General features: G+C 42.8%; 1 protein-coding gene across 2 annotated transcripts in view; it reads right to left on the reverse strand.

The window, feature by feature from the left end:
* Nucleotides 1-517: 517 nt before the first annotated feature.
* MED10 (mediator complex subunit 10) overlaps nt 518-20,134 on the reverse strand; it is a 209,910-nt gene continuing 190,293 nt past the window's right edge. Inside the window, exons 5-6 of one of the 2 annotated variants that reach the window (XR_007191147.2) lie at nt 7,193-7,412; nt 1,830-6,595 (exon numbers count right to left, since the gene is read on the reverse strand). Coding sequence is in view for 1 of the 2 variants with exons in the window: in XM_057312154.1 (XP_057168137.1) it covers nt 6,591-6,595 (5 nt within the window). In the remaining variant the exon portion in view is untranslated. Of the gene's footprint in view, nt 6,596-7,192; nt 7,413-20,134 lie in introns of both variants that reach the window. The other variant, XM_057312154.1, reaches the window with a different exon arrangement.

Raw genomic sequence — 20,134 nt, forward strand, 5'->3', positions numbered from 1 at the left:
ACACTTGAAAGATGCTGTCAAGGAACCAGTGTTCAAATTCTTGTGACCGTTTCCACTCCCACCAACAGTATCTGAGGAAGGATGTATTTTCCACATGCTTGTCAACACTTAGGATTCTCCCATTTCAGTCATTTCAGGGGAGTGTGGTGCAGGACCATATTGTGGGTCTGAGTTCCATTTCCCAAATGAATTTATCAGTCCAATGGTCATTTAGATATCCTTCACCCCTTTCTAAAGTGCCTATGCAAGACTTGAACCCAATAACTTCAGTTATTGGTCTTCGGCTTATTACTTTGTAAGATTTCTTTATATATTCTGGATCCGAGTCTTAACAATACCTTCTCCCTGTGTTTTTCTTTCCTACTCTCTCACTGGTGTCTTTTGTTGAACAAAATTTCTTAATCTTTACTTAGTACCATCTATGGATCTTTCATGTAATGGTTAGTATTTATAGTATCCTGTTTAAGAAACCTTGCCTGCCCTAAGGACAGCTGTTTCCTTGTATTATTTCTCATGATTTATTATTTTACTTCTCACATTTAGGTCTTTGAACCATACGTAAATTTTTATAAGATTTGATTTAGGGGTCAGGTTTCATTTCTTTCCCTATGGATCTCCAATGTATCCACACCACTTATTGAAAAGACTATTCTTTCCCAGACCATATTTCATGGTCACCTTGCCAGAAAGCCAGCCTGTCCATACTTGCGGGTGTGTCTCTGCTCTCTTCGGTCTGGTCCATTGTACCACATTGTCTGCATTACTCAAGCTTTATTATGTTTTTTAAATGTCTCAATATTTATTTATTTTTTTTAATAATAATTTTTTACTATATTATGCATTACTTAAGCTTTAAAAGAGTTCTCACCATTCAGTACATGGCGGTTCGCTCTTCTTCAAGATGGTTTCTGCTGGGATCGGCCTTTTGCAAGTGTTTTGCTCGTACTACCAACAATTTAAAACACATACACACACGTCAATAAAATATGCATGTTAGCTTTCAAGCACACCTGGAACATTTATAGGAGTTGGCCATATATTGAATCATAAGGCAGGTTTCAATAAATTTCAAAGGAGGAATCCAGAACATGTTTGCTGATGACTTTAGAATATAACTGGATTATAACAACAAAAATATAGCTAGAAAATTTCTCATGTCTGTAATTTGCTGGCTACCCGCAGCAGATGATTAGAAAATTAAAAAAAAATTTTCAGATATTATTTACAATAATCTCAAAACCATAAGACCTCAAGGCAGAAAACCACAAAATTGCTACTGGAAAAAGAAGAAAAAGAAAGAAAGAAAACTTAAATAAATAGTAGGCTCTACTTTCTTATGGATTAAAAGACTTGATATAGTATGATGTCAACTTTCTCCCCAAATCTAAGAATTTGTTGTAATTCCAATTAAGATTACATAAGTATGTATTTTATTATTTATTTATCCTGCTGAAGTTTGGGATACAAACGTTATAAATCCGTTTGGAAAGGACTAACATCCTAGCAATGTTTAAGTTCGTGCCCCACAAATCTAGTTTACATCTTCATTGTATATCAGTTACCTTTAATTTCTTTCAGCAAAACTTTTTGGGGTTTTTAGTACACAGATCTTCCACATATTTGTTAAACTTATCCCTAGATCTTTCGTATCTATGTTATTTTAAATGTTATTGTGTATTTTTTTAATTTTCTAGAAGAATACGAAGAGTTGAATTAATAACAATATTGCCCACAGCTGGTCAATTAAGAAATTCTTTACTACCTGAGAAGACTTGCTAAAAATCTTCTTTTGTGTTGGCAGAAAAAAAAAATGCACAAAATTTATTTCACTAAATTTATATTTATTATTGCTATCATTATTGCTATTATTTATAAAAATTAGATCTCTAAAACTGAACTTAGCAGAAATAATGGCCACAAACAATAACTTTCAGTGACAGAAGGCTAATTGGGTAAATATCATATGTACAATAAATTACTGATGGATCAAACCCTGAACATACAATTTTCACAAAATAAAATTTATCCCAGCATAAGTAATTTTATAAAAAATATTATACAGTTTAATAAAAAGTATGTAATTGGAAAAAATCATAAATTGCTCTATGACAGATTTGATCAAGGTTTCGGAGGTAAGCTCTAGGGAACACACCAATAAAACTTCTTCACTGTTGGCGTGAACCGGATAAGAATGTTTTATCTTGAACACGAAGTCCAGATATTTTTAAGAGGGAAACCTTGGGTTGGAAGTGTCTATAGTCCTTCTGACGCCATTGCTGATTCCATAAAGGACCTGCAGCCGCCAGCCAGCCATCAAGGAAAGCAGAGCCAGTTGACCTTATTCTACAACAGGAAATCACATCTCTGACTCCAATGAGGTGCAATTTGGATGGTCAAATGCATACACGTGGCAGCGAGGAAATCAGAGAAATAGAACACAAGACCGTGGGTTCCCAGAGGAGGTATAAAATGAGCTGGCATGGACAGATGATTAATGGCCTCATCAGTGACCACCAGCCAAGCCAAGGAATTGTGGGCTGAAGACCCTCCTGGGGACCAGGCACTGGCCGTTACCGCCACACAGACAGAAGCTTCCTTGCTTAATTGAATGTTCACAGGAGCTCCTGATCCCTGCTGCTATGCTCATTAGTTATCCTGGAGCAGAGAGGAGGGCGGTCAGCAGTTTATTCACGCAGCAGGTGGAAACGGTCCCTCGGCATTGGAAAATTGCTGTATGCGAGAGGCCATGCACCTGAAACTTCGAACAAACCACAGGAGGTCACACTGAAAAGAACAGATCTGGTCAAGCCAGCGCTCTGTGCTGCAGGGGAGGAGGAAGCAACAACTGAAAGATGGAATTGTCCAAGTCACCTGCCTCGCCAGTGAGGGGAAGCCAGGACGGGGGACAGCCACGGTCCCTCCTCCTTTGCCATCCTGAGGCCTCAGACTCCTGGGGCAGCGAAGGAGTTCCTCCATCAACCATGCCCTTGCAGTGATCTGAATAAACACACACACACACACACACACACACACACACACACACACGCTGTATTTTTCAACTGCATAACTACTACTGCGATTCATAAAATACAAACTCATTTCAAGATGTTACTGAATTCATATCTTTTATCATAATGTATTTCCTCAATTAGTGTTTATTAAGAGTACAACCACCTCCTGAAATCCCCCCCAAATCAGTGACATTACTAAAGGCTTCTGCTGGAAAGGTTCGGTAGCCAGTGCTGTGCACGATGCTTCTAACTCTAACACGTTTCTAGCATCCCATTCAGAAAGAAACAAGACAAAGTTGGGTGAGAAACATGCATATTTGAGAATCCCTCGCTTTTCTTGGTCTTGGATGATAAGAATGTCTGTGGATTCTGTTCACTAGCCCATCTGTAAGGGAAACAGTGAATGCCCCACACTTCTTCCTGAAAGGTAGCAATTGCTACATTGACTTGCAAGCTCTAGCATTGTCCCTGAGAATGACAGTGCAAATGAGTACAAAGATGGGCGGGAGAAAGCAGTCATTCTACTAGGGGGGAAATCTGGAACTCCAAACCATTCAAATGCTTTTTCAAATCACAAATGACCTTAAATGCAACTTTAAAATAGAACAAATAACAGAACAAAACCATGGATGCTTTAATCATTTGTCACTTAGACTGTACTGTCTTCCACTACAACCCAAAGGGCACCTGTGTCCAGATAGAGTGTCATCTGTGTTTTCAGCAAACAGCATTGACCCCGTTGCATCACGGAATCTCCTTGGACTGTGCAGTCTTAGATGGGTGCGTACGTCCGCTAGCTGAGACCATCCCCAGGCAAGTTTACAACTGAGAACATGACCTTTAAATCCGCCAAGAACCACAGACCGAGAATCTGCTGTTTCTTTTATTTTTTTTTTTAAAGATTTTATTTATTTATTCGACAGAGATAGAGACAGCCAGCGAGAGAGGGAGCACAAGCAGGGGGAGTGGGAGAGGAAGAAGCAGGCTCCCAGCAGAGGAGCCTGATGTGGGGCTCGATCCCAGAGTGCCGGGATCACGCCCTGAGCCGAAGGCAGACGCTTAACCGCTGTGCCACCCAGGCGCCCCTCTGCTGTTTCTTAAATAGAATTCTAATGCTTCTGAAGTCGAGGCCAAGCAGGCAATGGAAGCAGCAATTTGCTCACATTGCTGAACAAACAGTGTGGAGCCATTAGGTGAACTAATCATTACATAAAATCACAAGAATTTCTGTAGAGTCAGTCCCCCCCCCCCGCCCCCCCGCCGCCATGGATCCTGTCCTTGTGCAAATTTCACTTTGAAAAACCTAAATGCAGGCTTTGTATGTATTTTAAGGGACTGGATTTACTGGAGAGACGAGCTTTGAGACGGAGTGTTGCCCAGTGGTTTTGGGGAGCACTCCTGGGAGCGTGAGGGATGAGGGACTGTGCCGAGGGAGAAGGTGAACTGCCAGCATCACTGTCACAGTGGCCTCAGCTGATCCTCGGGAAGCGTGGGACTTGGGATGGCCCTTTGGAGAGGTCCCTCTGCTTATGGATCATTAAGGAGCAGCTCACAGGTAACCCCCAAAGCCTGCTCCTGCTGCAAGGCTCCTCGCAGCTGAGTCAAAGACCGAGAGCAGGCCAAGCACAGCCTGCAAGAATGAGCTATAATAGTCACATCCATAGCGATGAGAACAGGTGTCTTTCAGCAAGAATGGTCCCATGTCAGGCATGGAGCCTGGCACTCTCCAGTGGTTATTTATTCTCCACGAGCATTCTGTAAGGTAGGCATACTCCCAAAACTGCTGCAACCAAGGACCACTAACTGGGGGGGCTTAAAACCACAGAATTTATCATCTCACCGTGCTGGAGGCTGGAAGTCCAAAATCAGGGTGTCAGTAGGACTGGTTCCTTCTAAGCACTCAGGGGAAGAATTGCTCCACACCTCTCTCGTGCTTCTGCTGACATCTGGCAACACTCGGCGGTTCCTGCCTTGTAGACACATCACTCCAGTCTCTGCTCAGTCATCAGATGATGTCCTAATCTCCTCTTCCTATAGGGATGCCTGTCATATCGGATCAGGGCCCACTCGACTCCAGTATGACCTCCGCTCAGCTTAGCTGATTACATCTGCAATGACCTTTTTCCAAATATGTCCACGTTCTAAGGTACTGGGGGTTAGGACGTCGTGTGAATTTGGAGGTGACACAATTCAGCCCATAGCAATAGGTATTCATTCTGGTTGCCGTTCTCTATATAAAGAGCTTGACACTATTAGCTGGGGTTCGTTCAGGAATATAGAAACCACATCAGTTATTTTAACAGAGAGAATTTAACACAGATAATGAGTTAAGTAGGTATTTGTCATTGAAAACGTACCAAAATATCCTATCACGGAGAAAGAATCATGCAGGAAGCAGCTACCTTCCCAGGGGTGGAGGATCCAAGGGCAGCCTAAGACCATTAGAATTTAGAGACTCAGAGATTCGGATGAGGATGTCAGAACCGGGACCACAGGTGTGCACAGCTCTGGAGTTTGAAGGTGGGGCCTCATGACACCAACACCCAAAGCTTAGAAGTGGGGTGCTTCTGTCTCTGAGGGGTGCATGGGGTCTGGCTTGGGGAAAGGAGGTAGAACTGGAAACTGGAACGAACAGGCAGAGCTGAGGTGAAGGTGTGTTGCCAGGACGGGCTCACCGCGAGGCCTGGGCCCCCGGTCTTCCAGCCTGGAGGTCTCCCCCCACTATTATCTTTGGCAGAGCGTCACAGGGAGAAACTGGCAGAGCAGAGGGGCGGTTTGCAGAGCGCGGGCCCGCAAAGTCCGGAGGGTGAGACGATACCTCGATCACAACAACCCACCCGGATTCAGAAAGTCTCAGCAGGCAGGGAGGGCCAAGGTCTACACCCAGGTCTATACCTAGGTCTACACCCAGGTCTGGGCCACTCCAAACTCAGATCCTGGCCCTTTGATTACTTCCCCTTCAGACAGATATTTACGAATGGGTAAGTATGAACTGCTTTCATTAATTACATCATAATCCAAGGACTAATTCTGAAAGAACAGCAATTTATTAAGCAGAAAAACAAAGCCTTCTACTCAGTGACCAGGCTCATTAGCCAACCTTGGATCACAAGGGACAAGTCGGCTATGCTCTGTCACACAGACGACGTCCAGTGACAGGGCTGAGGGAAAGAAACGCCCTAACCGAAGGACAGCAGCTAGAAACCTGCTGGCCTCAGAAGCGGGGGCAGGGGCCACACAGGATATAGAGCCCTAGTAAAGTCAGTTTGCTGTTCTCAATCAAATAAAGACCAGAAAAATAGGATTTAAATTATAACACGTGAAATTAAGTTAATAACCTAGGAGAAGGTGGAATGTTCTTCTGATAGGAAGCCCGCTAAATAAATCCTTTCGTAAAAACCGAGAGGACACCGGCATTCCAAGCCACAAGTGGGGCTTCTTAACGTTGGTTCCACCACTATTTTGCTAGGACGGACTTACCTTTGATCGGTTAGCAGATATTTTCTTGAAATGTTGAAGTTGAATATTCGTAAATCAAATCGTCTTCTGCTTTCACTTCTGTTCTGCCGCCCGAGCTCTCTAGTCTATAGTGAATGAACGAGTAATAAAGCCATCCTTAGTATCTATGCAAGCACGAAGTCAAAGAAACGCCAGAATTATTTACTCTTTCTGTATTGGTGACCTTAAAACAGGATATTTGTGTGACTGCCACAATTTCCCTTTGTTTTCTGCACGTGTAAGTCCTAGAGACACGACAGCCTTCTCTTCTCAGTCTGTAGGACCATGACAGACTCTATCTGGGACCCGCTCGTTTATAGCAATTAAACCACAACAGCGAACAGCACTATCTGTGCAAAGGAGATGAGAGACACTAACAGAGGCTGGCGAGGAGGCAGACACTCTCTTGATTTCCTGACTTCTGAGTGTGCTGAACCCTCAGCCTTGAAAAGCCACAGAATTTCCAACTTCTGTTTGTTTCTGTCTCAAGGCATAAACCCAGACCATCAACCACTCATTGCTGCCAACAGGGTCCTAAACCCGTACACCATTGAGGCCATTTCCGTGCCCCTGACTCCATCACCCTCCTCCCCAAGGAGCCCACCCCTACACCCTTCTTCTCTGGGCTACTGATTCCATCACCCTCCTCCCCAGGGAGCACACCCCTGCACACTCTTCCTCACCTCTGAGTCCCTGACTCCATCACCCTCCTCCCCAGGGTACTCTGCTGCATCCTTCCTCTCCACGGCATGCTGACTTGGTACTCTGAGCATACTTGAGAAGAACGAACATCGGCTTCAGAGTTGGCAGAACAGGTCTCAAACTCTTGCTCTATCACTTTCTCCCCATGCGGCGTCTCTTCGCTGTGTTCATGTGCACAGAGAGAACTGGATCACACCTGCCCTGGAGGGTTTTGGACAAGGGGGGGCTATGGTCAGATGAGGCTGTGTGAGGATGTGCAGCCTATCGTAGGTATCGAACAAACAGCCCCTCTCTCCAGCTCATCATCCTGTGTCAGCAACGGACTGTCGTGGGTCCGGGTCCTGGGTGAGCAACGCCTTACACGGACAGCGGGAAGGAACCCTCAGGCAGCTTGGCTACCACCTCTCTGTCTTTGGAGCTTCCTTTGAGATACTGAAGAAAATTTCGAGACACAATCCAGGTATATTTGTCCAAGCCATGTTGGTACATACAGACATGTGAACTCCGATTCAACAGTGTTAAAGTCATATTACGTAAGCGCTAGAGAGAAATGTGGAGACCACCTGTACCCGTGTCCTTGCTTCCCACCTAGGAAGACAGCTCCCTCACATTAAACCGTGACTACATTGCTCAGTCCACACAGGCTGCTGGAACACAGGAGCAGAGCTGGGAGGGGTGTAACGACACACATGTATCTCTCACAACTCCAGAGGCTGGGGGGCTGGCTGTCTGGGGTCAGGTGAGGACCCTCTTCTGTCTGCAGACTTCTCACTGTCCTCACGAGGTGGTAAGAGCTGGGCGAGAGCCTGCTCTCCTCTCCTCTTATCAGGGCACTGATCCCACTCATTGGGGCCCCACCCTCATGACCCGATCACCCACCAAAGGCCCCGCCCCCTACTAGTAATTCTATCATCACATTTGGATTCAGGGGTCAACATATGAATTTAAGGGACACAGGAGGGACAAGTGCTGGGCAAGTGCCGATCATACATGATCTTATCTAGTTCTTGCAGCAACTCCAAAAGGGAAGAATCATCTCCAATGTACACGTGGTAAAACTGGTCCCCAGGACATCCAACCAGTCAGGAGCAAAGCCAGGACCAACATGGTCCAGGGCTCTTTCCCGCTTATTGCCCTGAATCCTTCGAGCCTTCTGTGAGCTCCAGGCAGAGCTGCCCTCATCATTATTTTCCATGGCTAGAAACGGAGCACCTAAGCCTGACTGGTGTTTCTGGTCCTCTAACAGAGGAGCAGGCGACAATGTGAGGCTAATCCTTTCACATCAGCCGTCTGACTGCAAAACAGACAGCCAGACAAATGCATGCATGCACACATGCACACAAGCATGCCTACATGCACACACCTTCACATGCACACTGCACACAAGCTTACATACATACACACATTCACATGCACACATGCACACAAGCATGCCTACATGCACACACATTCACATGCACACAAGCTTACATACATACACACATTCACGTGCACACAAGCATGCCTACATACACACACATTCACATGCACACCGCACACAAGCATTCATACATATACACACCTTCACATGCACACAAGCATGCCTACATACACACACATTCACATGCACACCGCACACAAGCATTCATACATATACACACCTTCACATGCACACAAGCATGCCTACATACACATTCACATGCACACATGCAGACAAGCTTACATACATACACACACATTCACATGCACACATGCACACAAGCATTCATACATATACACACCTTCACATGCACACAAGCACACAAGCTTACATACATACACACATTCACATGCACACATGCACACAAGCATGCCTACATACACACACCTTCACATGCACACTGCACACAAGCATTCATACATATACACACCTTCACATGCACACAAGCACACAAGCATACATATATATACACACATTCACATGCACACAAGCTTACATACACACACCTTCACATGCACACATGCACACATGCTTACATACATACACACACCTTCACATGCACACTGCACACAAGCATACGTGCATATACACACCTTCACATGCACACAAGCTTACATACACACACCTTCACATGCACACTGCACACAAGCATACGTGCATATACACACCTTCACATGCACACAAGCACACAAGCATACATATATATACACACCTTCACATGCACACAAGCACACAAGCATACATATATATACACACATTCACATGCACACAAGCTTACATACACACACCTTCACATGCACACATGCACACATGCTTACATACATATACACAGATTTATATGCACACATGCACATATTTACATACATGCATATATACACCTTCACATGCACACAAGCATGCCTACATACACACACATTCACATGCACACATGCACACAAGCTTACATATATACACACACATTCACATGCACACATGCACACAAGCATACATATATATACACACATTCACATGCACACAAGCTTACATACACACACCTTCACATGCATACATGCACACATGCTTACATACATACACACATTCACATGCACACCGCACACAAGCATTCATACATACACACACCTTCACATGCACACATGCACACATGCTTACATACATATACACAGATTTATATGCACACATGCACATACTTACATACATGCATATACACACAGACATACATCCAGAGATAAATCTGTGTCAGATGTAAGGCTGTGAGTAGCTGATCCGCTGGGATACCCTTGTGGCAAAAAAGCCTTATTACGTGGTTCCTGGTGGGTTTGGGTCTACACAGGCCTTCCTTGTCCGCCAGTATCAGGGACCTGGGATTGACATCCTGACAGCAAGTAGAGTTTCAGAAGAAAGAGATCAACCCAAGGAAGAGCAAGAAAGATGGGAAGAAAGGATGCTGCCAGCCTGGTTAGCCGAGCCAGCCTGGGGATCTGTGGGGTGAAAGGGTCACCAAGCTCCCCCTCATTGCTGGAGCATGACCTTTGAGAACATTTGTCTGTCTGGGAGCTAATGGCTTCGGGGAATTTTTCTCTTAGGGGCCTGGGAAATATAAGTGAATGAAGAGATAAGGATAGTCGACAGGGAGAAACTTGACAGACTGTGAAAGCCCCAAGCCTCTTATTTCTTCCAGATTAAATAGGAAAATAGTCAATCATCAGAGCGCAGACAAATGGAACACAGGTCAGAATGCCGACATTCTGGGAAGTCAAATACGGGCTGGCAACAACAGGGGCTGTATGGATTGATGTATTAAAATTGCTCCCCGTGGGTACACTTTCACTGCCTTGTATATATCCTGGAGATCGATGGCACTATAGTGCTTACCAAGCTGTCTTTAAGCATAATTAATTAATCAGGGCAGTAAGCTACTAGAATGAAAGCTACTTTTCATTACTTGTGTTCTTAAAAAATGTATGACTCAAAGGTATTTAACAATCATAAGGTGACTATATTTTATGTTATATGAAGAAAATTGATTTCACTTATTTGAAGTTCTCATTTTTATACTAATTTCCAAAAAACGTGCTCAGATCATATGATAAAATGGAAAAGCCAAATTCTTTTTAATTTCAGGAAAAAGTCAGATTACAATTGTGACGTCACAGGCCTATTCTTGAGTTCTGACATTGGTTATAACTTCAAGAATCGTATTAGAAAACTCATGCTGTGGGGTTCTCCTTTTTAACCTCTGTACTCAGCATTCAGTGAGATGTTGAGAAGAAAGGTCATTTACTCACATTTCCCGGAGGGGCTGAGCTCCACTCAGGTGTGACCACCATCAGCCCTGAATTTACTCCCCTACCCTCCCACCATCACCAAGGCTCCTTTTCTAAGCATGTGGCACTAACATCATGATTCCATCTTCTGTCCCTCCCCCCCCAACACACACCTTCTGAATCTGCTCCTTTCTTTGTGATGTCATTTCCCATAACTCTCCCTAGCTTCACAAGTGGGTAGGTCATAATTTTCCTGTCTATTCAGGCTCAAAAGTGTCATCAATTTCAGGCAGAAAAAAATGATATAAATCCACACTAAGATTATAAAACTTTAAAAACTCCAAAGAGGTAAAATCCTAAAAACAGCTAGAAAAAATACATCTACATATATACACAGTGTGTGTAGAAAGAGAAATGGAGAAAGTCTTTCCAGTGAATGAGAGTAACAACTGACTTCTTGCTAACAGCCACGAAAGCCAGAAGACATGGAACTGACACTGCAATGAGGGGGGAGAAATAATTCCCAGTGAGCATATCTTTCAAGAATAAGGGCTAAATAAATACTCTTTACACAACAACAAAAAGCAAAAGCACTGGGAACAGCACAGTAAAAGAAATTAGGGTGTAATTCAGGTAGAGTCAAAATTTTCCCAGATAGAAGGTTCGAAATACAAGAAGAAAGTAAGTACAGATAAAGTTGCAAGATATGTATAAACCTAATAAAATCTACTGTGTAAATATATCTCTGAAGAACTAAAACAAAGTAAAATCTTAAAAAACAACAGTGGTAGTAAATAAAGCAGGAGAGGATAAAAGAGTTAAAGTGCTCTACATTCCTTCCATTACCCCAAAAGAGGGTAAACATGATTATTTTAGAAGTGGTAAGTTGAGTAGGCATGGTGCAATTTCTGGGATAAGAATTAAGAGCACAACAGCAAAGTGCATGACTTTAAACCAGTGAAGAGGAAAGACAGAATTGAAAAATACTTAGTGAATCTAAAGGAAGTCATAAGAAGAGACAAAAATTTATAGAACAGGTGGGGAAAATCCAAATCACAAAGTAAGATATTACATTTAAACCCAAGTATGCCAGTAAGCCTGGTAAATGAATTAAATGTCAACACAATTTTTCCATAATAAAGAACTAAAATTTCTCCTCCTAAGGAAAACATTAGGTCCAAGTGTCTTAACTCACAACTTTTACTCGAGCATTAAAAAGAAAAATCAAAATGTAAATAAATTCATTTAAAGAACAGGAAATGTCTCATGTCGTTTTCTTTCTTTTTTTTTTTTAAAGATTTTATTTATTTATTCGACAGAGAGAGAGAGAGCCAGCGAGAGAGGGAACACAAGCAGGGGGAGTGGGAGAGGAAGAAGCAGGCTCCCAGCAGAAGAGCCTGATGTGGGGCTCGATGCCATAATGCCGGGATCACGCCCTGAGCCGAAGGCAGACGCCCAACCGCTGTGCCACCCAGACGCCCCCATTTTCTGAGACAAGTATAGCATTAATGAAAAATCTGACAAGAACAATAGGCAAAAGAAACTCATAGGCCAATCTCTCTTGAACGTATATGTAAAAAGTCTGAACAGAATATGGACAAACTGAATCCAGCAAAAAGTATACATGTCATTACTAAGTTAGCTTTAACTGCGCAATGCAAGGCTGGTTTGATTGTGGGAAACCAGTCAATGTAATCCAAAACATTACTAGAACAAACGAAAAGTCACAGATGCAGAAATACCACTTGATAAAGATTTTCATGATAAAAATTACAAATTGCCTCATAAATTAAGAATAGAAGAGATTTTCCTCAGTCTAATAAAGAGATTCTACAAAAAAAAATTATGCAAAGCATATTTAATGGTTAAAACGTTGACATCTTTTGAGATCAGGAACAAAACAAAAATGCCTCATACTGCACATTGCTTTCAACTTTGCAGTGGAGGGTTAGCCACCAGTAAGGCAAGAATTACAAAGAAAGGGAAAATATAAGACCTAGAAATGGAGGTGATGTGCTTTTAATTTGATGGGTGAAAATTTCTTTTTCTTTTATTCAAGTATACTTAACATAGAGTGTTAATTACTTTCAGACGTACAGTATAGCAATTCAACAATTTCATACATTACTCAGTGCCCATCATGAGGATCCTTAATCCCCATAAGCTATTTCACCCATCCCCACCACCTCCCTGGTAAACCATCAGTTTGTTCTATATATTTAAGAGTCTATTTGCTAGTTTGTCTCTTTTTTCTTTGTTTTGTTTCTTCAGTTTCCCATATGAAAGAAATCATATGGCGTTTATCTTTCTCTTACTGACTTATTTCACCTAGTATTAATATCAGTATCTCTAGATTCATCCATGTTCTTATAAGATTATGTTGTTTGTGGAAATGCAAACTGGTGCAGCCACCGTGGAAAACAGTGTGGCGGTTCTTCAAAATATTAAAAATAGAATTCCATATGAACCAGTAATTCCACTAGTGGGTATTTCCCAAAGAAAAGAAAAACACTGATTTGAAAAGATGTATACACACCCGTATTTACTGCAGCAATTTACGATAGGCAAGATATGGAAGTAACCCAAGGGTCCATCATATATATATATATATTACTCAGCCATAACAAAGAATGAAATCTTGTACATGCATGAACGCTTGGCTTAAATCTAGAGTGACAGTTAAGACTAGTGGAGGTGTCCTTTTGATAAATACTGTTGAGATAGTGATCCACCTGGAAAAGCATAGATGAAATCAGAGTACTACTTCATACACCATATGTCAGAAACATCTGCAGGTAGATTAATGGCATGAATGTTAAAGGTAAAGGATAAAACACGTAGGCAATTATATAGAAGAACATATTCATGACTTTGGCTAGAGAAGAGCTTCCTGTTTTAACAAGACCAAAAAAAAAAAAAGTCCCACTAATCCTAAATTTAACTATATTTCATTTAAGTACTCACAATTTACTAAAAGACAGGATAAAGACAGTGAAAAGAGGGTTTCCAAGATTTCCCATTTGCTAGCTCACTTGTTATTGGCACCACAACTGAGATAAGGCCAGAGGATGACAAAAAAGAGGAGACCAAATGGACGTGATGAATTTGGTTTGAGCATATTGAACTGGAAGTGCCATGAGTTGCCCAAGTGGGACCCAGACTCTTGTAACTCTTACGATGGGAAGAGTTCACTCATGGGAATCCCATCGCATTGGAGAACAAGCTTTCCCCAAATTATTATTCTTCACTGTCTTCCTTCCCATGATCTCACTCACACTTGTAGCTTTTAGTGCACCTGCAAAAAGGCATCTCCCTAAATCCACTTTTGCTACTTACCCATCCCTCACCATGCACCTTTTGCATCTGCTTATTGGACCTTTAGCTCCCGGAATTCATCATCTGTGAACACACACAATAATTTTCTCTCACAAACCATATCCTCCTTCCGACTTCACGTTTAATCATGTTTCTAATCACGCAGACATAAAACCCTCGAGTTCTTTTTGGTTCTTTCCTCTCCTTTCCTGCCTCCCTCTATAGCCAATCGATCACCAGGTCTTAGGAAGTTTTCTTTGTATGGTTAAGTTTGCATTTTCTATCCCTTCCTTTCCATTCCCGCCATCCACCCTCTGGACCGTCACATCTTTAATCTCTCATTCCTGAACTCCCATAAGATGCTTCTAAACCATCACTCTGCCTCTGATTCATCCATTCTCAGATCATTTCTCCCATGAGTGTATCACTTCAGTGCTCAGAAATGATCAAGGGTGGCCATTGCCCAGAGCAAACACTGGGAGTCTGGCCACATCCTGCCATGCACCTAGTGTGTTCTGTGCTGCCATCAGTTATGATCGGATGCTGGTCCCTCCTTTTGCTGCCCCTCTACCTCTGCACATACACACCTCCTGAACGTCATCCCTCATTTCTGTTTTCTTAAATTCTGCTTATTTTTTTATAATCTCATTTAAATGTGACCTGCACTTGAATCAGCCAAGTTAAGTTACCCCACGTCTGAAATGCCAAACTATGTCATCTCTCCTTCCTTACAAGACTGTGTCACAGTGATTTGGTTGCAGTTTCTTGTGCATGTTTTAATCTTGACTCACTAGATAATGAGCTGTCTGTGATCAGAGACACAAGGTCATGTAACTTTGTAGTCTTAGTGATCCTTAACAAGGTATTTTCCATATAATAAATGATAAGTATTTAATGAAGAGTCCATTCTTTTAACTATCATCTCATACAAAATACTCACTTAATCTGGAATGTTAACTTTTTATAAAGGTGCACCTGCAAGTTGTCTTCCATGGAAAAAAAGAGGGTAAATATATTGTAAGCTCCTGTGAGCACCACAGACGACTAGTTTTAAAGCATCCTTACTATGGATTTCCATATCTTGGGCATATGTATACCTCACGGATAAGAGTATGTCCTCCCCTACATAACTAAAAGTTTTAAGAAATTATTTAAGAAAACCCAACTTATTCTCAATGTGCAGAGAGAGTCAAAATTGAGATATTTGTTGCCAAAAAAAAACTCAGTCCAAGAAGAAAATATGATTTACAGTGGTTTTGAGGCCATAAATCTTCTGATTTTCTCTAGTTGAGGATAATACCTACTTTTAAAGTTAAGAAATAAAGTATTATTTGGTACAACCAAGAAGAAGAGGAAGTGAAAGAGGAGCAGGAGGAGGGAACAGGGAAGGAGGAGAGGATGAAGCCATGAAATGTGAGTTCTAACTACACCTTACATCAAATTTTGCCTTTCTTCCTTCTTTGGAAACAAAATGCTTCCTGCAGAAGAGCAGGCTTTGCAATGACAGGCTACTTGGGAAGGCCGTGTTTAATTATCTGAGGAATCAGGATAGGGAGATAACAAACAGAAAGTCATAGATTATCCAGAACACTCATTTCAGTTATTAGCTTGGATTTGGTCACATCTCAGACTCTCACCTAGCAACATCCAAGTGCCTATGTGTCTATGATCAGTTCAGCAGAAGCTACCTCTTGCACTGTCAACAAAACCAGGTGCAGAAGTCAGATTCTTACATGTTTAGACTCCTCTTGTCTATTCCCAAGCAAGGGGTCGATGTGTACCCACCTTTGCTTCTAGAAATCCGTGCATATCTGGGTCATCTGGGGGTTTCAGACTCTCCCACCATGGTAGTGAACTCAGCCCTCTTTGAGGCCTCTGAGTACTCCAAGAGCAATAAGACAATCAGGACATCTCAAGATTCTTCTGGAAAAGTGCATATTTCCTGGGTTACTCACCAGGGAAACCCCACAGCCCAACCCCAGAACAACCCTACACTGTTCGCTACATAAAGAACAGGTTCTGAGCTTCTAGGCAGTCCAGACTCGCCAGTACTCAGAGCGCGGCATGGCTGTTCTCAAAGGCACACTGCTGGCTACATGAGTCTACTCTTGTCCCAGCAATCCAGCATCTAGAGTTTCCAGGGAGAAGACCAGCATCCTGTCCTTGAAGTTCTGGAGTTTCTCAGAATAGTCCTGCAATCTAGCTGTCCTGAGCTTGGATGTGGCTTGAGGCCAGCTGGAGCTGGTTGAGCATGAATGGATACACCAGATCCGATCCCACTGGATGCAGACCTTCGTGGACATGCCATGAAGACATCTGGGTCTCTTACTCTAGCTTCCTTTTGTGTTAGGCTCTTACTAAAGCCTTCTGAGGATCCTGGGCTACAAAGATATGAATGAATAACTCCATTATCTGCTCCCACCAATGGTCCCAAGCACTCTCTTCCTAGAGGAAAAAAGCAAGTGAGACACCCAATAATGAAGTCTTTAGAAGTTACTGGAGAGAGAGAAGGGAGAAAAGCACTTCACCTCTGATGAAGATTAAAGGAGCCAGCCCATAAGCCTTGTTCCTTAAGAAATCCCCAGTCTCATGGCCCCTTGGACCAAGTCCGCAAGGACAGATATTAGAGGTGAAGGTTCACAGCACTTACATGATTTCAGTTCATAGACATTGTAGGAGAATTCAGAGAAAAAATAAAGTTTTGTCATTATAGAAATGAGGCCCTTCGGAGCCCCATATGAAGTGACAGCTACCACCTAGAGTTTATACGTGTATGTATCCATCGGCCTCTCTCTTTAAAAGTTTTCTAACTAAGTATAGCAAAAAGGCCTAGTTGAACCATAGCCCCTTCTCCCCCAGGATGTCAGTGTAGATTTGGGGCTGGTGTCTCTAGGACAGGGTAGAGCAGTCCTAAGTCTGCTCATTGGCCCTGATTGCTCACGATGCTGTAACTGTCTGTCTCCTGGAGTGGCTACACCTTCAAACCCCACTGGGCCACCTACCTTACTGGGCCGGGCGGTTCCCAGCTTACTCGAGGGCTGTTTCACTTTAACCTGCCTTATACTGCTCTCCCACCTCATGGTGGTCCCCAGGGCTCCACATCACTCACCTGACTTCCTGTTCACAGCCTCCTAGGGATCCACATGTCTGATATAAATATAGCTAGGTTGGTCCTGACCTCTGCTTTTCTCCCTTAAGTCACCTAGCTTCTACCTACCATGGTTTCCAACACTTTGGGAAAACACTTTTTGTCCTGGTTCCAGCCTAGGTGTCCAGGGTCTATCTCAGGTATCTGATAGCAGGTAACCCCAACTCCATGAATGCCACCCATATGTGGCCAGTGATACATAGCAAAATAAAACCATTGGGAAGTTATTCTAACAAAGCACACGCATCACTTCTTTTAGATGAAGAAACACACAGGGGCACCTGGGTGGCTCAGTCGTTGAGCGTCTGCCTTTGGCTCAGGGAGTGATCCCGGCGTTCTGGGATCGAGCCCCACGTCAGGCTCCTCCGCTGGAAGCCTGCTTCTTCCTCTCCCACTCCCCCTGCTCGTGTTCCCTCTCTCACTGGCTGTCTCTATCTCTGTCAAATAAATAAATAAAATCTTTAAAAAAAAAAAAAAAAGAAACACGCAAATGTCAAGGAGTCAGTCGGTGTCAAATCCACGCTGGTGTACAACACCATGCTAGACTTTGCAATGGAATAAAAAAAGGTCTTCAAGACATTGTCAGCATGGAACCTTCAAATCAAGTTGGAGGAAGTAAGATTTATGAGATTCCAAGTGTTTATCCAGTGCCAGCAACATGTATTATGTGACCATGTAAGCAAGCCAGGACTGGCAGATAGAAACCCAGCTATAAACTCAGGCTGTATGATTAAGCAATAAACGTGTAAATTGAATAACTGTTGGAAATGTTCTGAGGCACTGTTAGCAGTCCGAGGTCCAAGACTGCACAGGGCAGGAAGAATAAATGACTGGCACCTTTACATTCACTCTATAAAGGTTTAGCCGAGAAAGATCAAATATAGCCCAAGGAGGTAGAGAACGTGTCCGGGCTGGGACAGGGTCTGGGGCACCCAATCAGGTTAACTCGCACAGACGGTGGACTCGAGTCTCTTTCCCAGCCTCACCCAAGCGTAGGTAAAGAGCGATAGCTCTGACCTCATTCCTGCATTCTCGTGGAACTGGGGTGGCAGTGGTGCTCCCCAAGGCGACAACTGATTGTTGGAAGAAAATAAATCTTTTTTTAAGATTTTATTTATTTCCTTGAGAGAGGGAGAGAGAAAGAGAGAAAAAGAGTGAGGAAGAAGCAGACTCTCCACTGAGTGGAGAGGCTGAGGCGGGGCTCGATCCCAGGATCCTGAGATCGTGACCTGAGCTGAAGGCAGACCCTTAACTAACTGAGCCACCCAGGGGCCCCTGAAGGAAAATAAATCTTATATGTTGAATGGTTTGTGGCCCTTCAAAGCTCAATGCTACTTGACCAAAATTCACTCCTTAATATTTAATTTATTTCATTAAATAAATTAGAATTTATTTCTTAGTGGTTTGATATTGAAAATAAGTTCAGAAACACAGACCTAAGTCTTTTGATTAACATCGGCTAAGCTTTCATGAAAATTAAAAACTTACATACATCAAAAGACACTACAAAGGAAGTAAAAAGATAATCCAGAGGATGGGAGAAAATATTTTCAAATCATGTGTCTGGGTCAAATCATGATATGGATCTTGTATCCAACATATATAAAGAACATTTAAAACTCCATGATAAAAAAGACAAATGGCCCAATTACGACACGCGCAAAAATTTTGAATAGACGTTTTTCCAAAGGAGACCTTTGTCCAAAATGACCAACAAGTACACACACACACACAGATATGTTCAACATCATTAATAGTTAAGGAACTGCAAATCAAAACTGAAATGAGGTACGACTTCACACCCACTTTGGATGGCCATAATCGGAGAAGGGAAAAGACAAGCATTGGCAAGGATGTAGAGAAAGGAGAACCCTCCAAATTGCTGCTGGGAGCGCAGAGTGTCGCACACACTGTGGAAAGCATCGGGCAGTTCTTCTGAAGTTAGACATAGGATTCCCATATGACCCAGCAATTCTACTCTTAGGTACACATCCGAGAGAACTGAAAACGTGTTCATGCAAAGACGTCTATACGTAAGTTCAAAACCATATTATTCATAAGAAACCAACGGTGGCAAACAGTAGAAACAACCCAAATTTCCACCAATTGATGAATGGATAAACAAAATGTGGTCTATCCATAAAATGGAGTGTTAGTCAGCCATAAAAAGCTCGAAAGCTTTATGCGAACTGAAAGATGCCCGACACAAAAGGTTATGTAATGTGCGATTGCGCTTCCGTGAAATGCCCTGAGTGGGCAGCTCTACAGAGACAGCAGATAGGTCAGGGATTGCCAGGGGCTGGAGAGGAAGGAGGTGGAGAGCGACCATGAAGACGCAGTGGATTTCGTTTTGAAGGGGTGCGAACATTCTGGAATTAAATAACAGCTATGGTTGCACACCTTGTGAATATACTAAAAAAATAATGCTTTAAAGTGGTGAAATTTATGATATGTAAACTATATTTTAATTTTTTTAATTGACCAAAGTGCTTTTTCTGGACAAACCTGTAGGTCCTCACAACATGTCTAAGATGTAGGAGCAGCAGGGCAGTGACCTCCTCCCTCCTCGTCCCAGTGGATGAAGGGATGTCAGGTCATAGGCTCATCTCTCCCTAGATGGCGAACCATGCCAGACCTTGCAACTTTTCCAGTGAAACAAACAAAATCAGCCAATGAAGCACGTGTGTGGCTCGGACATCGTGTCTGTCATCGAATTGCACGCGCAGCTCAGAGATGA

The sequence above is a fragment of the Ursus arctos genome, unplaced genomic scaffold (assembly GCF_023065955.2).
Source record: "Ursus arctos isolate Adak ecotype North America unplaced genomic scaffold, UrsArc2.0 scaffold_15, whole genome shotgun sequence".
NCBI lineage: Eukaryota > Metazoa > Chordata > Mammalia > Carnivora > Ursidae > Ursus > Ursus arctos.